The sequence below is a fragment of the Anomaloglossus baeobatrachus genome, chromosome 3 (genome assembly GCF_048569485.1).
Source record: "Anomaloglossus baeobatrachus isolate aAnoBae1 chromosome 3, aAnoBae1.hap1, whole genome shotgun sequence".
NCBI lineage: Eukaryota > Metazoa > Chordata > Amphibia > Anura > Aromobatidae > Anomaloglossus > Anomaloglossus baeobatrachus.
In genome coordinates, this window is record NC_134355.1 from 647,761,658 (window position 1) to 647,787,446 (window position 25,789).

Below are 25,789 nucleotides of genomic sequence, written 5' to 3' on the forward strand. Positions count from 1 at the left end.
TTGACGATAGGATCCAGGACTCAATGGCCACACAGTCAGGTTCAGGGCCGCAGAATTCTGATGGAAAAACGGCCCTTGAGACAGCAGGTCTGGACGGTCTGGAAGCGACCACGGTCGGCCGACCGTGAGATGCCACAGATCCGGATACCACGATCTCCTCGGCCAGTCTGGGGCGACGAGTATGATGCGGCTGCAATCGGATCTGATCTTGCGTAGTACTCTGGGCAAGAGTGCCAGAGGCGGGAATACATATGGGAGGCGGAAGTGCGACCAATCTTGCACCAAGGCGTCTGCCGCCAGCGCTCTTTGATCTCGCGACCGCGCCATGAATGCCGGGACCTTGTTGTTGTGCCGAGACGCCATTAGGTCGACGTCCGGCACTCCCCATCGGCGACAGATTTCCTGAAACACGTCCGGGTGAAGGGACCATTCCCCTGCGTCCATGCCCTGGCGACTGAGGAAGTCTGCTTCCCAGTTTTCTACGCCCGGGATGTGAACCGCGGATATGGTGGATGCTGTGTCCTCCACCCAATTCAGAATGCGCCGGACTTCCTGAAAGGCTTGCCGGCTGCGCGTCCCTCCTTGGTGGTTGATGTATGCCACCGCTGTGGAGTTGTCCGATTGGATTCGGATCTGCTTTCCTTCCAGCCACTGTTGGAAGGCCAGTAGGGCAAGATACACTGCCCTGATTTCCAGAACATTGATCTGAAGGGTGGACTCCTGCTGAGTCCACGTCCCCTGAGCCCTGTGGTGTAGAAACACTGCTCCCCACCCCGACAGACTCGCATCTGTCGTGACTACTGCCCAGGATGGGGGCAGGAAGGATCTTCCCTGAGACAATGAGGTGGGAAGGAGCCACCATTGCAGAGAGTCCTTGGCCGTCTGGGAAAGAGAGACTTTCCTGTCTAGGGAAGTCGTCTTCCCGTCCCATTGGCGGAGAATATCCCATTGAAGTGGACGCAGATGAAACTGCGCAAAGGGAACTGCTTCCATGGCTGCCACCATCTTCCCTAGGAAGTGCATGAGGCGCCGTAAGGGGTGCGACTGGCCCTGAAGGAGCGATTGCACCCCTGTCTGTAGGGACCGCTGCTTGTTTAGCGGAAGCTTCACTCTCGCTGCTCGAGTATGAAACTCCATGCCAAGATACGTTAGTGACTGTGTCGGTGACAGATTTGACTTTGGAAAGTTGATGATCCATCCAAAAGTCTGGAGAGTCTCCAGCGTAGCCTGTAGACTGAGTTGGCATGCCTCTTGAGAGGGTGCCTTGACAAGTAGATCGTCTAGGTAAGGGATCACCGAGTGTCCCTGAGAGTGCAAGACTGCTACCACCGCCGCCATGACCTTGGTGAAGACCCGTGGGGCTGTCGCCAGACCAAATGGCAGAGCTACGAACTGAAAATGGTCGTCTCCTATCACAAAACGTAGAAAACGTTGATGTTCTGTAGCAATTGGCACGTGGAGATAAGCATCCTTGATGTCTATTGAGGCAAGGAAGTCTCCTTGAGACATTGAGGCAATGACAGAACGGAGGGTTTCCATCCGGAACCTCCTGGCGTGCACATGTTTGTTGAGCAGTTTTAGGTCCAGAACAGGACGGAATGAGCCGTCCTTTTTTGGCACCACAAAGAGATTGGAGTAAAACCCTCTCCCTTGTTCCTGAAACGGTACAGGAACCACTACTCCCTCCGCTCTTAGGGAGTCCACCGCCTGCCGCAGGACATCTACACGGTCTGGGTGTGGGGAGGTTCTGAAGAACCGAGCTGGAGGACGAGAACTGAACTCGATTCTGTACCCGCGCGACAAAATGTCCGTCACCCACCGGTCTTTGACCTGTGACATCCAAGTGTCGTAAAAGCAGGAGAGCCTGCCCCCGACCGGAGATGCGGAGGGAGGGGACTGGAAGTCATGAGGTAGCCGCTTTGGAAGCGGTTTCTCCATTTGCTTTCTTGGGGCGTGAATGAGCCCTCCAGGAATCTGAGTTTCTTTGCGTCCTCTGAGTCCCTTTGGACGAGGAGAATTGTGTTTTGCCCGAACCTCGAAAGGACTGAAACTTCTGCTGCCACTTTCTCTGCTGAGGTTTGCTTGATCTGGGCTGGGGTAAAGAGGAGTCTTTACCCTTGGACTGTTTAATGATGTCAGCCAATGGCTCGCCAAACAGTCTTTCTCTAGACAAAGGCAAGCTGGTTAAACATTTTTTGGAACCAGCATCTGCTTTCCAGTCCTTTAACCACAATGCCCTGCGCAAAACTACCGAATTGGCAGACGCCATTGAGGTGCGGCTGGTAGATTCTAGGACCGCATTGATAGCGTAAGACGCAAACGCGGACATCTGCGAGGTAAGGGACGCCACTTGCGGCACCGCTGGATGTAAGATAGCATCCACTTTCGCTAAACCAGCTGAAATAGCTTGTAGCGCCCATACGGCTGCGAATGCTGGAGCAAACGACGCGCCGATAGCTTCATAGACAGATTTTAACCAAAGGTCCATCTGTCTGTCATTGGCATCCTTAAGTGAAGCGCCATCCTCCACTGCAACTATGGATCTAGCTGCAAGTTTGGAAATCGGGGGATCCACCTTTGGACACTGGGTCCAGCGCTTGACCACCTCAGGGGGGAAAGGATAACGTGTATCCTTAGAACGTTTAGAGAAACGCTTTTCTGGATGAGCATCGTGTTTCTGGATTGATTCTCTGAAGTCAGAGTGATCCTAATGGCTGCCGGCGTCCTGAGGGAAGAAGGGGGGCGGGCCCTGGGCGTTCCTGACCAAGAGCGGGAAGCCTGCTCCCTCTGTGCCTAGTGTGAGGGCTGGAGCATGTAAATCAGGCTCCAGCCCTCCTCGCTGCCGTGAAACAGCGTCTCTCCCCTACCCTGATTGACAGGGTGGGGGCGGGAACGATCGGAGCTGCCGGCGTCCTAGGCCCAAAAGCCGGGGACTAGAGTTATAAACGCCGCCGCCGTAAAAGCGCGGTCGGCGTATCCCCGGCGCACCACAAGTCACAGCAGCGCCGCCCGGTCCAGTGAGGGTCGGCGCTGCGTTCCCAGAACACAAAGTCCCCCAGATGACTGTAGGAACACCAGCTCAGTGTACGGTCCCCGGCGCACTACAACACCCAGCCAGCCCGGAGTGTGTCTGTGCCTGCCGGGGACACAGAGTACCTGTAAGATGCAGGGCCCGGTCCCTGATGGTACTCCTGCTCCGTATCCATCAGGTTCTGATGGGTCTGTGGATGGAGCCCGGCGACAGAGCTTTGAGGCCGGCAGGATCCCACTTCCACAGAACCCCCAAGGGGATGTGGAAGGAAAAAACAGCATGTCAGGCTCCAGCCCTGTACCAGCAATAGGTACCTCAACCTTACAACACCATCCAGGGGTGAGAAGGGAGCATGCTGGGAACACTATATGTGTCCTCTTTTCTTCCATCCGAACTAGTCAGCAGCTACTGCTGACTAAAATCTGTGGAGCTATGCATGGAATGTCTGACCTCCTTCGCACACAAAGCTAAAACTGGAGTACCCGTGATACCACGGGGGGGTATAGCCAGAGAGGGAGGGGCCTTGCACTTTTAGTGTAGTGCTTTGTGTGGCCTCCAGAGGGCAGTAGCTATACCCCAATCGTCTGGGTCTCCCAATAGAGCGCTGAAGAAACCCTCATTATCCTCTTTGTACACAGTAATAAAAGCAGATTTAACATCTGGAGCTATTTATCAGCTCACTAAAAACAGACAGGATTTTCTGCCAGCTGACAAACGCAGATGTGGTGTGTGGATCCACTTATATTGGGGTTTATCTGAAAATGTGCCAGTTTTCACCTGGGCCCTGGAGAACCCATAATAGGCTGACCATTCCAGTTTCTGCATATTCTTTCCTCTATATATCGACAAGCTCAGCAGTCGGAGGACTGCTGCCCGGGGGCATTACATTAATATACACACACACACACACACTCCGGCACCCTAGGGGGACCAGCACCGGGTGACCGGTGTGGCTTACCGACCGCCCAAAGCGGAGTGTGTGACCACCAGATTCCCTGCCTTAGGTCTCCCAGAGCTGCAGAGCTCGTTCCTGAAAATCCTCCACCGGCAGAATGTGTGTAAAAATGGCTGCCGGAGCTCTCAGGGGAGGAGGGAGCCGTGGGCGGCGACTAGTAAAGTGCGGGAATCTGGGGCTCCACAGTGATCAGTGAGGGGGGGGGGGGGGGGGAACAAAGTATGCTCCAGCCCTCACTGCCGACGTCAGGTCGACCGTCCCGCCCTTACCCCTGACTGGCAGGCCCGGGGGCGGGAGTTATGGTACTAGGCCGCAATAAAGCCGGGGACTAAATTTAATACCGCGGCCGACAAACAGGCTCGGTCGGCGCGGAAGTCCCGGTCTTCACAAACCAGCAGCTGGTGCAGCGTCTGTGAAACAAGCGCTCCATGCACAGTCCCCATGGGGACACAGAGTACCTTCAGATGCAGGGCCCTGTCCCTGAGGATACATAGACTCCTGTCCGGCAGATTCCCACAGGGGCTGCGGAGGGAGCCCGGTCCCAGTAAATGGATGACCGGTCAGGATCCCACTTCTCCCAGAGCCTCTAAGGGATGGTGAAGGAAAACGGCATGTGGCTCCAGCCTCTGTACCCGCAATGGGTACCTCAACCTTAACAGCACCGCCGACGTAGTGGGGTGAGAAGGGAGCATGCCGGGGGCCCTGTGGGGGCCCTCTTTTCTTCCAACCGATAAAATCAGCAGCTGCTGCTGACTAAAATGGGAATGCATGAGTGTATGTGTGCCTCCTTCCACACAAAGCATAAAACTGAGGAGCCCGTGATCCACGGGAGGGTGTATAGGCAGAGGGGAGGGGTTACACTTTTTCAGTGTAATACTTTGTGTGGCCTCCGGAGGCAGAAGCTATACACCCAATTGTCTGGGTCTCCCAATGGAACGACAAAGAAATACCAACGGAAGATGTAAGGAAGGTTGAAGAGCGACCATAGAATCGCCAGAGCCTCAGAGACGATAGAAGAATGAGGATCCAGAACTCAAAATTGAAGAACCCTGTATGATATGCCCCGGTTGTCAAAAGATCAACGTCCATGGTGCGCCAGTGTTAACATGTAGTACCTGAGAGAGGATCCCAGATGAAGGGATCACCCTTCTAGACACAGCCATTACGAATATAGATGGCAGTCCAGTTTAATCTGGGAGTGTGGATTTCTGATAACACAGGAATATGGATCTCTGCCCAATGGAGGATTTAGGAGACTTCTATATCTCTGTTCAAACCAGATGATTGTATACAGCACCGCAGTGACAATTGCATTGATGAGAACTGGATGACCCAACAGACTGTTTGCCTGTGGAGAAGTGACAGCAGGGTGGTTTTGAGATCCAATACGCTGATGGGTAGGAAGAAGGGAATTTTGTTTACTTACCGTAAATTCCTTTTCTTCTAGCTCCTATTGGGAGACCCAGACAATTGGGTGTATAGCTTCTGCCTCCGGAGGCCACACAAAGTATTACACTTTAAAAAGTGTAACCCCTCCCCTCTGCCTATACACCCTCCCGTGGGTCACGGGCTCCTCAGTTTTGGTGCAAAAGCAGGAAGGAGAAAACTTATAAATTGGTCTAGGGTAAATTCAATCCGAAGGATGTTCGGAGAACTGAAAACCATGAACCAAAAGAACAATTCAACATGAACAACATGTGTACACTAAAGAACAACCAGCCCGAAGGGCACAGGGGCGGGTGCTGGGTCTCCCAATAGGAGCTAGAAGAAAAGGAATTTACGGTAAGTAAACAAAATTCCCTTCTTCTTTGTCGCTCCATTGGGAGACCCAGACAATTGGGACGTCCAAAAGCAGTCCCTGGGTGGGTAAAAGAATACCTCGATAAAAAGAGCCGAAACGGCCCCCTCTTACAGGTGGGCAACCGCCGCCTGAAGGACTCGCCTACCTAGACTGGTGTCTGCCGAAGCATAGGTATGCACTTGATAGTGTTTTGTGAAAGTGTGCAGACTAGACCACGTAGACGCCTGACACACCTGCTGAGCCGTAGCCCGGTGCCGCAATGCCCAGGACGCACCCACGGCTCTGGTAGAATGGGCTTTCAGCCCTGAAGGAAGCGGAAGCCCAGAAGAACGGTAGGCTTCGAGAATCGGTTCCTTGATCCACCGAGCCAAGGTTGACTTGGAAGCCTGCGAACCCTTACGCTGGCCAGCGACAAGGACAAAGAGCGCATCTGAACGACGCAGGGGCGCCGTGCGAGACACGTAGAGTCGGAGTGCTCTCACCAGATCTAAGGAGTGCAAATCCTTTTCACATTGGTGAATTGGATTAGGACAAAATGAAGGTAAGGAGATATCCTGATTGAGATGAAAAGGAGATACCACCTTAGGGAGAAATTCCGGGACAGGACGCAGAACCACCTTATCCTGGTGAAACACCAGGAATAGGGCTTTGCATGACAGCGCTGCAAGCTCAGACACTCTCCGGAGTGATGTAACTGCCACTAGAAATACCACCTTCTGCGAAAGACGTGATAAAGAGACATCCCGCAGCGGCTCGAGAGGTGGTTTCTGAAGAGCCGTTAGCACCCTGTTAAGGTCCCAGGGTTCCAGCGGACGCTTGTAAGGTGGGACTATGTGGCAAACTCCCTGCAGGAACGTGCGGACCTGCGGAATCCTGGCTAGGCGCTTTTGAAAAAATACAGAGAGCGCCGATACTTGTCCCTTGAGAGAGCAGAGTGACAAACCCTTGTCCATTCCGGATTGAAGGAATGAAAGAAAAGTGGGTAAGGCAAACGGCCATGGAGTAAAACCATTATCAGAGCACCAGGATAAGAAGATTTGCCAAGACCTGTAATAGATCTTGGCGGATGTTGGTTTCCTGGCCTGTCTCATGGTGGCAATAACATCCTGAGATAACCCTGAAGACGCTAGGAACCAGGACTCAATGGCCACACAGTCAGGTTGAGGGCCACAGAATTCAGATGGAAAAACGGCCCTTGTGACAGCAAGTCTGGGCGGTCTGGAAGCGCCCACGGTTGACCCACCGTGAGATGCCACAGATCCGGGTACCACGACCGCCTCAGCCAGTCTGGAGCAACGAGGATGGCGCGACGGCAGTCGGACCTGATCTTGCGCAACACTCTGGGCAGCATCGCCAGAGGAGGAAACACATAAGGCAGTCGAAACTGCGACCAATCCTGAACTAACGCGTCCGCCGCCAGAGCTCTGTGACCTTGAGACCGAGCCATGAATGCCGGGACTTTGTTGTTGTGCCGTGACGCCATGAGAACGACGTCCGGCGTTCCCCAGCGGCGACAGATCTCTCGAAACACGTCTGGGTGAAGAGACCATTCCCCCGCGTCCATGCCCTGACGACTGAGAAAATCTGCTTCCCAGTTTTCTACGCCCGGGATGTGAACTGCGGAGATGGTGGAGGCTGTGGCTTCCACCCACAGCAGAATCCGCCGGACTTCCTGGAAGGCATGACGACTGCGCGTGCCGCCCTGGTGGTTGATGTATGCGACGGCAGTGGCGTTGTCCGACTGGATACGGATCTGTCTGCCCTCCAGCCACCAATGGAAAGCCAATAGGGCTAGATACACTGCCCTTATCTCCAGAACATTGATCTGAAGGGAAGACTCTACCGGAGTCCAGGTTCCCTGAGCCCTGTGGTGGAGAAAAAACGCTCCCCATCCTGACAGGCTCGCGTCCGTGGTGACCACAGCCCAGGTTGGGGGTAGGAAGGATTTTCCCTGCGATAGAGAATTGGGAAGGAGCCACCACTGAAGAGACGTCTTGGTTGCAAGGGAAAGAGAGACGTTCCTGTCGAGGGAAGTCGACCTCCTGTCCCATTTGCGGAGAATGTCCCATTGGAGTGGCCGCAGATGGAATTGCGCGAACGGCACTGCCTCCATCGCTGCCACCATCTTCCCCAGGAAGTGCATGAGGCGCCTCAAGGGGTGTGACTGACCCCGAAGAAGAGATAGCACCCCTGCCTGCAGAGATAGCTGTTTGTCCAGCGGTAGCTTGACTACCGCTGACTGTGTATGAAACTCCATCCCGAGGTAAGTCAGTGATTGGGTCGGTGTCAACTTGGATTTCGGGAAGTTGATGATCCACCCGAACTGCTGGAGAGTCGCCAGAGCGACGAGAAGGCTGTGTTGACACGCCACCCGAGAAGGGGCCCTGACTAGGAGATCGTCTAAGTAGGGAATCACCGAGTGGCCCTGAGAGTGTAGGACCGCCACAACGGATGCCATGACTTTGGTGAAAACCCGTGGGGCTGTCGCCAGGCCGAAAGGCAATGCCACGAACTGAAGGTGTTCGTCCCCGATGGCGAAACGCAAGAAGCGTTGATGTTCGGGTGCGATCGGCACGTGGAGATAAGCATCCTTGATGTCGATCGATGCTAGGAAGTCTCCTTGTGACATCGAGGCGATGACCGAGCGGAGAGATTCCATCCGAAACCGTCTGGTGCTCACATGTCTGTTGAGTAGTTTGAGGTCCAGGACGGAATGATCCGTCCTTTTTTGGCACCACGAACAAGTTGGAGTAAAAGCCGCGACCACGTTCCTGAGGGGGAACGGGGATCACAACTCCTTCTGTCTTCAGAGCGTCCACTGCCTGAAAAAGTGCGTCGGCCCGAGCGGGGGGCGGAGAGGTTCTGAAGAAACGAGTCGGAGGACGAGAGCTGAACTCTATCCTGTAACCGTGAGACAGAATGTCTCTCACCCATCGGTCTTGAACATGTGGCCACCAGGCGTCGCAAAAGCGGGAGAGCCTGCCACCGACTGAGGATGCGGCTCGGGGATGCCGAGAGTCATGAGGAGGCCGCCTTGGAGGCAGTGCCTCCTGCGGCCTTTTGGGGGCGTGACTTGGACCGCCACGCATAGGAGTTCCTCTGGCCTTTCTCCGGCCTGCTGGACGAAGAGGATTGGGGCTTGGCGGAGGGACGAAAGGACCGAAACCTTGACTGTATTTTTCGTTGCTGAGGTCTCTTAGATTTGGACTGGGGTAAGGAGGAGTCCTTTCCCTTGGATTCCTTAATAATCTCATCCAATCGTTCGCCAAACAAGTGGTCGCCAGAAAACGGCAAACCGGTTAAGAACCTCTTGGAGGCAGAGTCTGCCTTCCATTCGCGCAGCCACATGGCCCTGCGGACTGCCACAGAGTTAGCGGATGCCACCGCTGTACGGCTAGCAGAGTCTAGGACTGCGTTCATGGCGTAGGAAGAAAAAGCTGACTCTTGAGAAGTCAAAGACGCAACCTGCGGAGCAGAATTACGTGTGACCGCATTAATCTCAGCCAGACAAGCTGAGATAGCTTGGAGTGCCCACACTGCTGCAAAGGCCGGGGCAAAAGACGCGCCCGTGGCTTCATAGATGGATTTCACCAGGAGCTCTATCTGCCTGTCAGTGGCATCCTTTAGCGATGAGCCATCTGCAACCGATACCACAGATCTAGCCGCCAGCCTAGAGACTGGAGGATCCACCTTCGGACATTGAGCCCAACCCTTAACTACTTCAGAGGGGAAGGGGTAACGTGTGTCAGTAAGGTGCTTAGTAAAGCGCTTGTCCGGAACCGCTCTGGGCTTCTGGACAGCATCTCTGAAGTTACAGTGATCGAAAAACGCACTCCGTGTACGTTTGGGGAACCGAAACTGGTGTTTCTCCTGCTGAGAAGCCGACTCCTCTACAGGTGGAGGCGGGGGAGAGAGATCTAACACCTGGTTGATGGACGAGATAAGATCATTTACTAAGGCGTCCCCTTCAGGTGTATCAAGGTTGAGGGCGACGTCAGGGTCAGAGCCCTGAGCTGCCACGTCCTCCAGCGAGTCCTCAAGCTGGGAACCCGAGCAGCGTGAAGAAGTCGGGGAAGATTCCCAGCGAGCCCGCTTAGCCTGTCTAGGACTGTGGTCCGGGCAGGAGTCCTCCACGTGAGACCTAGAGCCCAACCTGGGAGCGCGCTGCGGTGCGGACCGAGAGGGGCCTGGAGGCGACGATCCAACAGGGGCCGGGGCCTGTGTAAGGACCGGTCTGGACTGCAAAGCTTCAAGCAGCTTGGCAGACCATTTGTCCATAGACTGAGCCATGGATTGTGAAAGTGACTCAGAGAGCCTCTCAGCAAAAGAGGCGAACTCTGTCCCTGCCGCCTGGAAAGGGGGAGCAGGGGGGTCTACATGAGCCGAGGGGCCCACTAGTGACCGAGGCTCCGGCTGAGCAAGCGAAACAGGGGTCGAGCATTGCTCACAGTGAGGGTAGGTGGAACCCGCAGGTAACATAGCCCCACAAGAGGTACAGGCCGCAAAAAAACCCCTGTGCCTTAACACCTTTGCTCCTTGTGGACGACATGCTGTTGTCTCCTAGGAGAGTGATCACTGAGGGTATATGGGAAGGGGTATACAGCCCGACCGAACAGAAATATATATAAATACGTATCTATTCCGGCACCCTAGGGGGACCAGCACCGGGTGACCGGTGTGGCTTACCGACCGCTAAAAAGCGGAGTGTGTGTCCTCCAGATTCCCTGCCTTAGGTCTCCCAGAGCTGCAGAGCTCTTCCCTGAGAATCCTCCACCGGCAGAATGCCAAAAAAATGGCTGCCGGAGCTCTCAGGGGAGGAGTGGAGCCGTGGGCGGCGCCAGGAAAGTGCGGGAATCTGGGGTCCCCACAGTGATCAGTGAGGGGGGAGGAAACATGCAGGATGCTCCAGCTCTCACATCCGACGTCAGGTCGGCAGTCCCGCCCTTACCCCTGACAGGCAGGCCCGGGGGCGGGATTTTTGCTACTAGGCCGCGATGAAGCCGGGGACTAAATTTAAGACCGTGCCCGACAAGCAGGCGCGGTCGGCGCGGAAGTCCGCCGGCCTTCTCAGTTCAGCAGCTGCTGCAGCGTCCGGGAAGAAGGCGCTCCCTGCACAGTCCCCATGGGGACACAGAGTACCTTAGAGTTGCAGGGCCCGGTCCCTGAGGATGAATAGACTCCGGTCCGGCAGATTCCCACAGGGGCTGCGGAGGGAGCACGGTCCCAATAAATGGATGACCGGTCAGGATCCCACTTCTCCCAGAGCCGCTAAGGGATGGTGAAGGAAACGGCATGAATCTCCGGCCTTTGTACCCGCAATGGGTACCTCAACCTTAACAACACCGCCGACGTAGTGGCGTGAGAAGGGAACATGCCGGGGGCCCCGTGGGGGCCCTCTTTTCTTCCAACCGATATAACTAATATGAGAATGCATGAGTGGATGTGTGCCTCCTTCCACACAAAGCATAAAACTGAGGAGCCCGTGATGCACGGGAGGGTGTATAGGCAGAGGGGAGGGGTTACACTTTTTAAAGTGTAATACTTTGTGTGGCCTCCGGAGGCAGAAGCTATACACCCAATTGTCTGGGTCTCCCAATGGAGCGACAAAGAAAGCTTCTGTTGACCTCAAAAGCCTTGGACTGTGTGATGGATGAAAACTACTTCCAAATCAGGAGTCTATAGTCAGTGCTTGACAATGGACTGGGAGAAAGGAGCAACCAACATGGATTGCAAAAGACGGGAGACAACTATGTAGAGACTGACTGAGTACACAGGGACAGTTGAAAAGGGAAGAGGGGAAAAAGAATTCCAAATTGGAGCGGATGCTTTCCTATTGCCTAGGAACATCATATAGAATCGGAGACAAATGGGAGATGGATGACTCAAGAGTCTGGATACCCAGCCTGAAGAGTCTTATCTGTCTACTAAGTGAGAATCTTTTAACTAGTAGTCACACTTGACGTCCTAGAAGAGAAGATCCCCTCCCACCTGAAGGCGTCCCTACGTGTAGAGAACTGTCTAGTTCAGAACTTGGCAGCAGTCTGCCAAGGTCAATCGTGATGCTGCCAGGAAGGAGCAGCCTTGTGGAAGGTCTCCCCATGTCATCAATATTTGAATCCTTCTCAGATTGTGAGAAGGAAAGCAAAATGTCAAAAAGGACCGCAACTGACAAGTCATATGGCCTTGACTGAAATAGAGGGGAACTCTTGCCCTTAGTTGCCTGAGAAATTATCTCGAACAATGTGACACGAAACAGATGAATTTTTGAGAATGGCAAACTAGCCAGTGATTTGTGTAGAGGCTGCATCTGAACTGCAAGCTTTGAGCCAAGGACAATGTCGATGGTAGGCTGAGAAAAGAAGGGAATTTTGTTTACTTACCGTAAATTCCTTTTCTTCTAGCTCCTATTGGGAGACCCAGACAATTGGGTGTATAGCTTCTGCCTCCGGAGGCCACACAAAGTATTACACTTAAAAGTGTAAACCCCTCCCCTCTGCCTATACACCCTCCCGTGCATCACGGGCTCCTCAGTTTTGGTGCAAAAGCAGGAAGGAGGAAACTTATAAATTGGTCTAAGGTAAATTCAATCCGAAGGATGTTCGGAGAACTGAAAACCATGAACCAAAGAACAATTCAACATGAACAACACGTGTACACAAAAGAACAAACAGCCCGAAGGAAACAGGGGCGGGTGCTGGGTCTCCCAATAGGAGCTAGAAGAAAAGGAATTTACGGTAAGTAAACAAAATTCCCTTCTTCTTTGTCGCTCCATTGGGAGACCCAGACAATTGGGACGTCCAAAAGCAGTCCCTGGGTGGGTAAAAGAATACCTCGATAAAAGAGCCGTAAAACGGCCCCTTCCTACAGGTGGGCAACCGCCGCCTGAAGGATTCGCCTACCTAGGCTGGCATCTGCCGAAGCGTAGGTATGCACCTGATAGTGTTTCGTGAAAGTGTGCAGACTCGACCAGGTAGCCGCCTGACACACCTGCTGAGCCGTAGCCTGGTGCCGCAATGCCCAGGACGCACCCACGGCTCTGGTAGAATGGGCTTTCAGCCCTGAAGGAACCGGAAGCCCAGAAGAACGGTAGGCTTCAAGAATCGGTGCCTTGATCCACCGAGCCAAGGTTGACTTGGAAGCCTGCGACCCTTTACGCTGGCCAGCGACAAGGACAAAGAGCGCATCCGAACGGCGCAGGGGCGCCGTACGAGAAATGTAGAGTCTGAGTGCTCTCACCAGATCTAACAAGTGTAAATCCTTTTCACATTGGTGAACTGGATGAGGGCAAAAAGAAGGTAAGGAGATATCCTGATTGAGATGAAAAGGGGATACCACCTTAGGGAGAAATTCCGGAACCGGACGCAGGACCACCTTATCCTGGTGAAACACCAGGAAGGGGGCTTTGCATGACAGTGCAGCTAGCTCAGACACTCTCTGAAGTGATGTGACTGCCACTAGGAAGACCACCTTCTGCGAAAGGCGTAAAAGAGGAACATCCCTCATTGGCTCGAAAGGTGGTTTCTGAAGAGCCGTTAGCACCCTGTTCAGATCCCAGGGTTCTAGCGGACGCTTGTAAGGAGGGACAATGTGGCAAACCCCCTGCAGGAACATGCGTACCTGCGGAAGCCTGGCTAGACTATTTTGAAAAAACACGGAGAGCGCCGAGACTTGTCCCTTAAGAGAGCCGAGAGACAAACCCTTTTCCATTCCGGATTGGAGGAAGGACAGAAAAGTGGGCAAGGCAAATGGCCAGGGAGTAAAACCCTGATCAGAGCACCAGGATAGGAAGATCCTCCACGTCCTGTGGTAGATCTTGGCGGACGTTGGTTTCCTGGCCTGTGTCATAGTGGCAATGACCTCTTGAGATAATCCTGAAGACGCTAGGATCCAGGACTCAATGGCCACACAGTCAGGTTGAGGGCCGCAGAATTCAGATGGAAAAATGGCCCTTGAGACAGCAAGTCTGGTCGGTCTGGTAGTGCCCACGGTTGACCCACCGTGAGATGCCACAGATCCGGGTACCACGACCTCCTCGGCCAGTCTGGGGCGATGAGGATGGCGCGGCGGCAGTCGGACCTGATCTTGCGTAACACTCTGGGCAGTAGTGCCAGAGGAGGAAATACATAAGGCAGTCGAAACTGCGACCAATCCTGAACTAATGCGTCTGCCGCCAGAGCTCTGTGATCTTGAGACCGTGCCATGAATGCCGGGACCTTGTTGTTGTGCCGGGACGCCATTAGGTCGACGTCTGGCATTCCCCAGCGGCAACAGATCTCTTGAAACACGTCCGGGTGAAGAGACCATTCCCCTGCGTCCATGCCCTGGCGACTGAGGAAATCTGCTTCCCAGTTTTCTACGCCCGGGATGTGAACTGCGGAGATGGTGGAGGCTGTGGCTTCCACCCACAGCAGAATCCGCCGAACTTCTTGGAAGGCTTGACGACTGCGTGTGCCGCCTTGGTGGTTGATGTACGCCACTGCCGTGGCGTTGTCCGACTGAATTCGGATCTGTCTGCCTTCCAGCCACGGCTGGAACGCCTTTAGGGCTAGATACACTGCCCTTATCTCCAGAACATTGATCTGAAGGGAGGACTCTGTCTGAGTCCAGGTACCCTGAGCCCTGTGGTGGAGGAAGACCGCTCCCCACCCTGACAGACTCGCGTCCGTCGTGACCACAGCCCAGGATGGGGGCAGGAAGGATTTCCCCTTCGACAAAGAAGTGGAAGAACCCACCACTGAAGGGAGGCCTTGGCTGCCCGAGAAAGGGAGACGTTCCTGTCGAGGGACGTCGACCTCCTGTCCCATTTTCGGAGAATGTCCCATTGGAGTGGACGCAGATGAAACTGCGCAAATGGAACTGCCTCCATTGCTGCCACCATCTTCCCTAGGAAGTGCATGAGGCGCCTCAAGGGGTGTGACTGGGCTCGAAGGAGAGCTTGCACCCCTGTCTGTAGTGAACGCTGTTTGTCCAGCGGAAGTTTCACTATCGCTGAGAGAGTATGAAACTCCATCCCGAGATATGTAAGTGATTGGGTCGGTGTCAATTTTGACTTTGGGAAGTTGATGATCCACCCGAATCTCTGGAGAGTCTCCAGAGCAATGTTCAGGCTGTGTTGGCATGCCACCCGGGAGGGGGCCTTGACTAGAAGATCGTCTAAGTAAGGGATCACCGAGTGTCCCTGAGAGTGTAGGACTGCTACCACTGTTGCCATGATCTTGGTGAAGACCCGTGGGGCTTGAACCATCTGCCACTGCAACTATGGATCTAGCCGCCAGTCTAGAGACTGGAGGATCCACCTTGGGACACTGAGCCCAACCCTTAACTACGTCAGGGGGGAAGGGGTAACGTGTGTCATTAAGGCGCTTGGTAAAGCGCTTGTCCGGAAAAGCTCGGTGTTTCTGGACTGTATCTCTGAAGTTGGAGTGATCAAGAAACTCCGTGTACGTTTGGGAAACCTAAATTGGAATTTCTCCTGCTGAGAAGCTGACTCCTCAATCGGAGGAGTTGGAGAAGGAAGTTCTAACACCTGATTGATGGACGCTATAAGGTCGTTTACTATGGCGTCCCCTTCAGGTGTATCAAGATTGAGAGCGGCGTCATGATCAGAGTCCTGATCTGCCACCTCCGCTTCATCCTCCAGAGAGTCCTCATGCTGAGACCCTGAGCAGTGTGATGAAGTCGAGGGAAGCTCCCAGGGAGCCCGCTTAGCCGGTCTGGGACTGCGGTCCGTGTCGGAGTCCTCACCGTGGGACCTAGGAGTCGCCCCAGGAGCACTTTGCTGCGCCGACCGAGGGGGGTCTGAGGGCAATGATTCAACAGTGCCCGGGGCCTGTGTTACCGGTCTGGACTGCAAAGCTTCTAGTATCTTAGCAGACCATCTATCCATAGACTGAGCCATGGATTGAGAAATTGACTCAGAAAGTTTGTCAGCAAAAGCTGCAAACTCTGTCCCTGCCACCTGGACAGTGGCAGCCGGTGTTTCTACCTGGGCCGAGGGTCCCACTAGTGGCTGAGGCTCCGGCTGAGTGAGTGTCACAGGGGCCGAGCATTGCACACAATGAGGGTAGGTGGAACCTGCAGGTAGCATAGCCGCACAAGAGGTACAGGTTGCAAAATAAGCCTGTGCCTTGGCACCCTTGCTTTTTGTGGACGACATGCTGTTGTCTCCTCTTAGAGCAATCAGTGAGGGTATATAGCCAAAAGCAAATAGTGCGGCCGAACAAAGTAAAGTATACAATATAAGTATATAAATATACACTTCGGCACCCAGGGGGGCCAGCACCTAGTAACAGGTGCGGCTTACCGACCGCCCTCAGCGGTTGTGTGACCACCAGATTCCCTGCCTGGGCCTCCCAGAGCTATGGAGCTCGGCTGTTGTCTCCCCTCTGAAGTTCTCCAGCGTCAGAAGTGCTGATAGGAATGGCTGCCAGCGTTCTGAGAAGAGGAGGGAGCCGTGGGCGTGCCTCAGAAAGTGCGGGAATCTGGTGCCCCGCAGTGCTTAGTGAGGGGGGAGGAGGATACCTCAGTATGCTCCAGCCCTCACCGCTGACGTCTAGTCTAGCGTCCCGCCCTTACCCCTGACTGGCAGGCCCGGGGGCGGGAGTTTGCGGTACTAGGGCGCAAAAGCCGGGGACTAAATTTATTAGCGCGGCCGGCAAACAAGCGCGGTCGGCGCGGTAGTCCGGCGACACCAAACACCCAGCAGCTGCTGCAGCGTCCGTTACACAGGCGCTCTATGCGACGTCCCCAAGGGGACACAGAGTACCTCAGAGGAGCAGGGCCTGTCCCTGACGATACCCGGTCTCCTGTCCAGCAGATTCCCCCAGGGGCTGCGGAGGGAGCACGGTCCCAGTGCATGGTGACCGGTTAGGATCCCACTTCACCCAGAGCCCCGAAAGGATGGGGAAGGATAACAGCATGTGGCTCCAGCCTGTGTACCCGCAATGGGTACCTCAACCTTAACAGCACTGCCGACCAGAGTGGGGTGAGAAGGGAGCATGCCGGAGGCCCCTTATAGGGGCCCTCTTTTCTTCCATCCGATAAAGTCAGCAGCTGCTGCTGACTAAAAAGTGGAGCTTGCGTGCATGTGTGCCTCCTTCAACACAAAGCATAAAACTGAGGAGCCCGTGATGCACGAGAGGGTGTATAGGCAGAGGGGAAGGGTTTACACTTTTAAGTGTAATACTTTGTGTGGCCTCCGGAGGCAGAAGCTATACACCCAATTGTCTGGGTCTCCCAATGGAGCGACAAAGAAAAGAGAATTTTGTTACTTACCGTAAATTCTTTTTCTTATAGTTCCGTATTGGGAGACCCAGACCATGGGTGTTTAGCTTCTGCCTCCGGAGGACACACAAAGTACTACACTAAAAAGTGTAGCTCCTCCCTCTGAGCTTATACACCCCCTGACGAGCAGACTTAGCCAGTTTAGTGCAAAAGCTGAAGGAGAATAGCCACCCACAAGTAAAAACAGAGCAAGAACCGGAACAACCGGAGACTCTGTCAACAACAACAGCCGGTGAAAAACACGCGGAACAAGAAATTGCCAACAGGCAACAGGGAGGGAGCTGGGTCTCCCAATACGGAACTATAAGAAAAAGAATTTACGGTAAGTAAACAAAATTCTCTTTTTCTTTATCGTTCCTATGGGAGACCCAGACCATGGGATGTCTCAAAGCAGTCCATGGGTGGGAAATAAACAGAAAAACTAAGAAGTAGGCAGAACCTAACTTCACAAATGGGCGACAGCCGCCTGAAGGATGCGTCTGCCCAAGCTCGCATCTGCCGAAGCATGAGCATGCACTTGGTAGTGCTTTGAAAAGGTATGCAGGCTAGTCCAAGTGGCAGCCTGACAGACTTGTTGAGCCGTAGCCTGGTGCCTGAAAGCCCAAGAGGCACCGACAGCTCTGGTCGAGTGTGCCTTGATCCCCGGCGTGGGAGGCACCTGAGAACACTGGTAGGCGTCCGAAATGGTCGACCTAATCCAACGGGCTAAGGTCGGCTTAGAAGCAGAGAGGCCCTTGCGCCGACCTGTGGTTAGCACAAAAAGAGAAGTGCACCGCCTAAGAGCAGCGGTGCGAGACAGATAGATCCGGAGAGCACGCACCAGATCCAGAGTATGCAGCGCTTTTTCAAAGCGATGAACAGGAGCCGGACAAAAGGAAGGTAGGGTAATGTCCTGGTTAAGGTGGAAAGGAGAGACCACCTTAGGAAGAAAGTCCGGAGTCGGACGGAGAACCACCTTGTCTTGATGAAAAACCAAAAAAGGTGACTGAAGAGAGCGCAGCCAAATCGGAGACTCTCCTGAGGGAAGTTATGGCCACTAGAAAGACCACTTTCTGTGAAAGACGAAACGAAGAAACCTCCCTAAGAGGCTCAAAGGGGGGTTTCTGCAAAACCGTGAGAACCAAATTGAGGTCCCAGGGATCCAAGGGCCGCCGGTAAGGCGGAATGATGTGAGACGCGCCCTGCATGAAGGTGCGGACCTGAGCCAGCCGGGCGAGACGCCGCTGGAACAGCACTGACAGAGCTGAGACTTGTCCCTTGAGAGAGTTGAGGGACAGTCCCAGCTGCAGACCAGACTGTAGAAAGGACAGAAGGGTCGGCAAGGAGAATGGCCAAGGAGGATGGCCGGAAGAGCGACACCAGGACAGGAAAATTTTCCAAGTCCTGTGATAGATCTTGGCGGAGGAAAACTTACGGGCCCGAGTCATAGTGGAGATGACTTCAGGAGGGATACCAGAAGCCGTCAAGATCCAGGACTCAAGAGCCACAGAATTCAGGCGGAAAAACGGACCTTGTGAGAGAAGGTCTGGACGGTCCGGAAGATGCCACGGCACCTCTACGGACAGATGGAGCAGGTCTGGGTACCAAGCTCGCCTGGGCCAGTCCGGAGCAATGAGGATGACTCGACGGCCCTCCATTCTGATCTTGCGTAGGACTCTGGGCAAGAGAGCTAGAGGGGGAAACACGTAGGACAGACGAAACTGGGACCAGTCTTGAACCAGAGTGTCCGCGGCGAATGCCTGAGGATCGTGGGAGCGAGCCACGTAAACAGGAACTTTGTTGTTGTGACGGGATGCCATTAGGTATACGTCCGGAGTGCCCCATTTGCGGCAGATTGACTGAAAAACTGCCGGGTGCAGGGACCACTCGCCACTGTCCACGGTTTGACGGCTGAGATAATCTGCCTCCCAGTTTTCCACGCCTGGGATGTGGACTGCGGATATGGTGGACTTGGAGTCCTCCGTCCATTGAAGGATGCGTTGTACCTCCCACATTGCCAGGCGGCTGCGTGTCCCGCCTTGATGATTGATGTAGGCAACCGCTGTCGCGTTGTCTGACTGGACTCGGATGTGCCTGCCCGCAAGCAGATGGTGAAAGGCTAGGAGAGCCAGAAGCACGGCTCTGGTTTCCAGCACATTGATCGAAAGGGCTGACTCGGACGGAGTCTAAGTGCCCTGCGCTCGGTGGTGGAGACATACCGCTCCCCCGCCGGATAGACTGGCATCCGTGGTGAGGATCACCCAGGACGGAGCCAGGAAGGAGCGTCCCTGAGACAGAGAGAGGGGCCGAAGCCACCACTGAAGGGAGCTCCTGGTCTGTGGCGACAGAGCCACTAGCCTGTGCAAGGAGGAAGTCCGCTTGTCCCAACAGCGGAGAATGTCCAGCTGCAGAGGACGCAGATGGAACTGGGCAAAGGGAACAGCCTCCATTGACGCCACCATCAGACCCAGCACCTGCATCAGGCGCCTGATGGAATGACGGCGGGGCCTCAGCAGAGAGCGCACCGCCAGATGGAGGGACTGCTGTCTGACTAAGGGCAGCTTCACAAGTGCCGGCAGAGACTCGAACTGCATCCCCAGGTACGTGAGCCTCTGGGTCGGAGTCAGAGTGGATTTGGGCAGATTGACAAGCCACCCGAATTGGGTTAGAGTTGCGAGAGTGAGCGAGACACTCCGCTGACAGTCCACGCTGGATGAAGCCTTGACTAGCAGGTCGTCCAGGTAAGGAATCACTGCCAAACCCTGGAGGTGCAGAACCGCAACCACTGCTGCCATGACCTTGTTGAATACTCGAGGGGCTGTGGCTAACCCGAAGGGGAGAGCCACGAATTGGAAATGTTCCTCTCCGATTGCAAAACGTAGCCAACGCTGGTGTGAAACTGCAATTGGCACATGCAGATAGGCATCTCTGATGTCGATGGATGCCAGGAAATCTCCTTGGGTCATTGAGGCAATGACTGATCGCAGAGACTCCATGCGAAAATGCCGCACCTGAACATGCTTGTTGAGCAGCTTGAGATCCAGGATGAGCCGGAAGGAACCGTCCTTTTTGGGGACTAGGAAGAGATTTGAGTAGAAACCTCTGAACCGTTCCCGGGCGGGAACCGGTACAATTACTCCGTTGGCCTGCAAGGATGCCACGGCCTGAGAGAAGGCGGCAGCCTTGGAGCAGGGGGGAGTTGACAGAAAAAATCTGTTTGGCGGGCTGGAAGAGAATTCTATCCTGTAGCCGTGGGAGATGATATCCCGCACCCACTGATCGGAGATGTGTTGAAACCACACTTCGCCAAAGTGGGAGAGCCTGCCACTGACTAAGGACGTTGCTGGCGCGGCCAGATAGTCAAGAGGAGGCTGCCTTAGTGGCAGCGGCTCCTCCGTTCTTCTGTGGACGCGCCTTTGTGCGCCAGTTGGATTTTTGGTCCTTGGCTGAGTTAGTGGACGAGGCCGAGGGCTTAGAGGATGACCAGTTGGAGGAACGAAAGGAACGAAACCTCGACTGGTTCCTACCCTGGGCAGGTTTCCTGGTTTTAGTTTGTGGCATGGAAGTACTCTTCCCGCCAGTAGCCTCCTTAATAATTTCATCCAGTTGTTCACCGAATAGCCTGGATCCAGCAAAAGGGAGCCCAGCAAGGTACTTCTTTGAAGAAGCATCTGCCTTCCACTCTCGACGCCACAAGATCCTGCGGATAGCGAGGGAATTAGCCGAAGCCACCGCAGTGCGGTGAGAAGCCTCCAGCATGGCAGACATGGCATAGGATGAAAAAGCTGAAGCTTGGGAAGTTAAGGCAACCATTTCGGGCATAGATTCCCTCGTGAGGGAATGCATCTCCTCTAGAGAAGCAGAGATGGCTTTGAGAGCCCACACTGCTGCAAAAGATGGGGAGAACGAGGCCCCTGCCGCCTCATATACAGATTTGGCCAGAAGGTCAACCTGGCGGTCAGTGCAATCTTTAAGAGGTGCCATCAGCCACTGATACCACGGTCCGGGCTGAGATTCTAGACACCGGAGGGTCTACCTTTGGTGAATGAGCCCACTCCTTGACCACCTCAGGTGGAAAGGGAAAACGGTCATCAGAACCACGCTTTGGGAAGAGTTTGTCAGGACAGGCCCTAGGCTTGGTCACAGTGGCCTGAAAACTGGAGTGGTTAAAAAACACACTCTTTGTCCTCTTAGACGAGGTAAACTGGTGCTTTTCTGCCAGAGAGGGTTGCTCCTCTGATACTGGCGGATTGGTGTCCAGTACAGAATTAATGGACGCAATCAAATCACTAACATCTGCGTCACTTTCGGACAGATCAATGGGGCACATGGAGGTAGCGTCCGAGCCCCCAGTAAAGGCATCCTCCTCGTCCTGCGAGTCAGCTCGTGAATCAGAGCCGCGGGACGAGGAAGGAGAGGGAACCCTGCGTCTCCTTTTAGGAGGACGGGGTCTGGGACCAGATGAGGAATCCTCTGTGAGCTCCGCTGAGAGGGCCCTAGCAGCAGAGGCGCCCTGAGAAGGGGGCTGATGCATGCTCAGCAAAGTCCGGGACAGCTGTCCCATGGAGTCGGCAAAAGACTGGGAGATAGACCTGGAGAAGGATTCTACCCAAGCCGGGGGTTCAGCCACAGGAGCAGGAGCAGCCGGAGGGACCACTGTGGGTGCGATTTCAGGCTGAGGCATTGTCAGGTTAGAGCAGGCATCACAATGTGGATATGTGCTCGGTTCAGGCAGTATGAGCTTACATGCAGTGCATATGGAGTACAGCCTTGCAGCCTTGCTCCTCGTGTGAGACATGATGCTGAAGTGGGGGCTCTGAGCCAGAATGACCCCCAGAGAGTATATAAGAAGGTCCACAACCGGAGGTTTGCAGCTTAGCAGGGATGCTGCAGCCAGCGCTGATCCAGAGAAAAAACGCTGAGAAAATGGCGCCGGAGCGAGGAGAGGGGGCGGGACCTGCTCTGAGAGCGGGATCTGGAGGGCCAAGGAGATTTACAGGGGAGGGGACATGTACTCAGAGAGGAGTATCCCTCCCCTGTGCCGAACGGCCGCTGGGCGGAGCCGCACTGTCCCTCTGCATGATTGATATGCGAGGGCAGTGAAATCGAAAGTAGGCCTCCGGCGAAGCCGGGGCCTAAATTTAAGCGATGCGGCCGGCGCGCAGGCACCATCGGCGCGGTTCTCAGGCGACAGCCAGAGAACCGGCCGGAAATGTCACAAAAGTTACACAGCACACTCCCCCACCATAATAAAGTACCGGGACCCCACGAACATAAACGTCTCAGGTACTTAGCTTGCTGAGACGCAGGGTTCCAAGTCCCTGGGGATGAGTGCTCCGTCCAGCAGGATCCTGAAGGGCTGCGGATGGAGTCCGGTCTCCTGTAAAGCAAGGAGGACCGTGCTGGCTCCCACTTCAAGCCAGAGCCCGAGGGATGGTGAAGGAGCGCGGCATGTAAGGCTCCAGCCTTGGAAATCAACCTTAACAGCACCGCCGACACAGTGGGGTGAGAAGGGACATGTCGGGAGTCCAGGATTGGACCCGCTTTTCTTCAAAAACTTTCCAAAAATGAAAAATCAGATGAGAATGCATGTGTGGATGTGTGCCTCCTGAACACAAAGCAATGAACTGGCTAGATCTTGTTATCCAGGGGGTGTATATGCTCAGAGGGAGGAGCTACACTTTTTAGTGTAGTACTTTGTGTGTCCTCCGGAGGCAGTAGCTATACACCCAATGTCTGGGTCTCCCATAGGAACGATAAAGAAAAAGGATTTGAGGATCCGACTCTAGAAATGACACAAGGAGCCCTAACACTTGGGCTCCTAGAAGAGTTTTGTTCTCTTAGTCTGGTCTTCAACTTCTTTACCATCTTCCCTTGTTCCCATGTGCCACACTCTGGGAGGGTGAGTAAGAGTGTTGGAATGCACCAACTACCCGTGGAGCTGACAGCCTTGAAGGGACTTGTCCTCATATCAAGGAGACAATGACTGGTTCAGCATCATTCCCTACTTTCTGCAAAAAAGGGTGATAGAGTGGCCTAACCTGCTCGATTTCCAAACCTAGAAGGAAAAAATTTATATATATATATATATATATATATATATATATATATATATATATATATATATATATATATATATGGAAGAAAAAGGTTTAGAGAAACCCAGATCTGTGTCTTCCGCCTGAAATGAAGCTAAACTTGTTTGGCTCTGTGCCACCCATGGCTGTCAGCTGTGGAGGAGAAGCCCATTTTATTCTATGTTCTTATTGTCAGCCTCCAGTTGGCTGCAGTCAACACCAGTGCTCCTCAAAGTAACCAAGATAGGTTACTACCGAAATCACTAGTCAGTGTAAAAATATATTGAATGAGGTCTGCAGACTTGCTTATGCAGGACAGGGCCAGAAAACAGGTGAAGAGTGACTCAGTTTGTGTATAGCCTCGGACTAAGAGCACTAAGAATACTGATCAGTCCAACAAGCGTTTGCCCTAGGCTCGGCAGTCTACTAACCTGGGCACAGGACTCCTCAGGAGTTTTAGCGCTGACTGAGTAAAGTGCTGGTAGGTCCAGTCTATGCACAGAGAACTTTTCAAGAATGTGCAACACAGCTGGAGCAAGGTGCGAAGTCTGCCCCGAGCCAGGCTCCCCGCACAGGAGAAACCTGGGCCGGTACGAGGTGGGCTGGTGACAAGCGGATCTGCAAAAAAAGAGAGATACGATACATAATGCAAAAAATAAACTGTAAGATTTTAAAAAAAACTCTAATATGCAACACTGCATCATACCCCCGTTTCCCAGCCCCCCACTCACGTTGTAAAGTGGAGGAAGGGCTTGTGGGGAGCAGCTGGCTGTTTCTTTGGTGATCCTGAGACAGAACTCACATCAAATATGGAGAACGGGCTCTCGTCCTCGCTGTCATCCAGGAGGAGGCTGGCGTCGTCTGCGGTCGGAGAACACTAGTGTTAGACGGTGCAACAAATCTCGGTATATAACGCACTAAATACTGTACGAGCTGGATATCAGCTTTATATCTGGGTGAACATACAACGTTAGCTATACAGCCATCTTGTTTAGGAAGGGTCCGACCACTAAGACCCCCTTCCTCAGAGCAGGACTGATGGCAGCCCCAGCAGTTGGATCCCCCGCTGATAGAAAATGTTCCCCTCTCCTATAAATAGGCTAGGAATAACCCTTTACAAAAAAAGTGTTAAGGCTTAACCACTGCTCCAGTCACACCCTGCTAATCGTAGTCATGCAGCGAGCCCCCCTCTACTAATAACCAGTGAAGGTGGTGGACCCTCTACCCACAGTATGTCCATTATGTTTTTCTAGGGTAGGGATTCTTTTCAAATAAACCAAAAAATAAAAAGTTATAAATACTAAATAATCTTCCCTTCATAGGCTGGTCAGCAGGGTCTGCATGAACTTGTATAAAAAAAAAAAAGCCATACAGAAATCCTGCAGAGAACAAAAAGGCTTTACTTTCAGCTGGAGAATGGTTTAACCCCTTCAGCCCCGGGGCACTTTCCGGTTTTGCGTTTATGCTTTTTGCTCCCCTTCTTCCGAGAGCCGTAACGTTTTTATTTTTCCGTCAATCTTGCCATATGAGGGTTTGTTTTTTGCGGGACAAGTTGTACTTTTAAATGAAACCATATGTTTTACCATATGGTGTACTGGAAAACAGCAAAAAAAATTCCAAATGCGGAAAAATTGCAAAAAGAAGGGAATTTTGTTTACTTACCGTAAATTCCTTTTCTTCTAGCTCCAATTGGGAGACCCAGACAATTGGGTGTATAGCTATTGCCTCTGGAGGCCACACAAAGTATTACACTTAAAAGTGTAAGGCCCCTCCCCTTCTGGCTATACACCCCCAGTGGGATCACTGGCTCACCAGTTTTAGTGCCAAAGCAAGAAGGAGGAAAGCCAATAACTGGTTTAAAGACCAATTCAATCCGAGGAAACATCGGAGAACTGAACCATACCACATGAACAACATGTGTACCCGAAAAAACAGAAAAACCCCGAGAAAACAGGGCGGGTGCTGGGTCTCCCAATTGGAGCTAGAAGAAAAGGAATTTACGGTAAGTAAACAAAATTCCCTTCTTCTTTGTCGCTCCATTGGGAGACCCAGACAATTGGGATGTCCAAAAGCAATCCCTGGGTGGGTAAAAGAATACCTCATGATAGGGCCGTCAAACGGCCCTCTCCTACAGGTGGCCAACCGCCGCCTGAATGACTTATCTACCTAGGCTGGCGTCTGCCGAAGCGTAGGTATGCATCTGATAATGCTTGGTAAAAGTAAGTAGACTCGACCAGGTGGGTGCCTGACACACCTGCTGAGCCGTAGCCTGGTGCCGTAATGCCCAGGATGCACCCACGGCTCTGGTAGAATGGGCCTTCGGCCTTGAGAGAACCAGAAGCCCAGTAGAACTGTAGGTTTCAAGAATTGGTTCCTCGAGCCCCCGAGCAAGGGTGGATCTGGAAGCTTGCGACTGTTTACGCCGACCAGCGACAAGGACAAAGAGTGCATCCGGGTGGCGCAGGAGCGCCATGCGGGAAGTAGAACCTGAGTGCTCTCACCAGAACCAACAGATGCAAATCTTTCTGAAATTGATGGACTGGACGAGGACACAAAGAAGGTGAGGTGATATCCTGATTGATATGAAAATGGGATACCACCTTAGGGAGAAATTCCGGAACCGGACGCAGAACTACCCTGTCCTGGTGAAGGACCAGGAAGGG

General features: G+C 53.5%; 1 protein-coding gene across 2 annotated transcripts in view; it reads right to left on the reverse strand.

Moving 5' to 3' along the window:
* Window positions 1-25,789, reverse strand: part of ATAD2B (ATPase family AAA domain containing 2B) — a 346,160-nt gene that overhangs the window by 132,347 nt on the left and 188,024 nt on the right. For both annotated transcript variants that reach the window (XM_075341155.1, XM_075341154.1), the window contains exons 17-18: window positions 23,858-23,987; window positions 23,558-23,744 (exon numbers count right to left, since the gene is read on the reverse strand). In XM_075341155.1, the coding sequence (XP_075197270.1) occupies window positions 23,558-23,744; window positions 23,858-23,987 (317 nt within the window). The remainder of the gene's footprint in view (window positions 1-23,557; window positions 23,745-23,857; window positions 23,988-25,789) is intronic.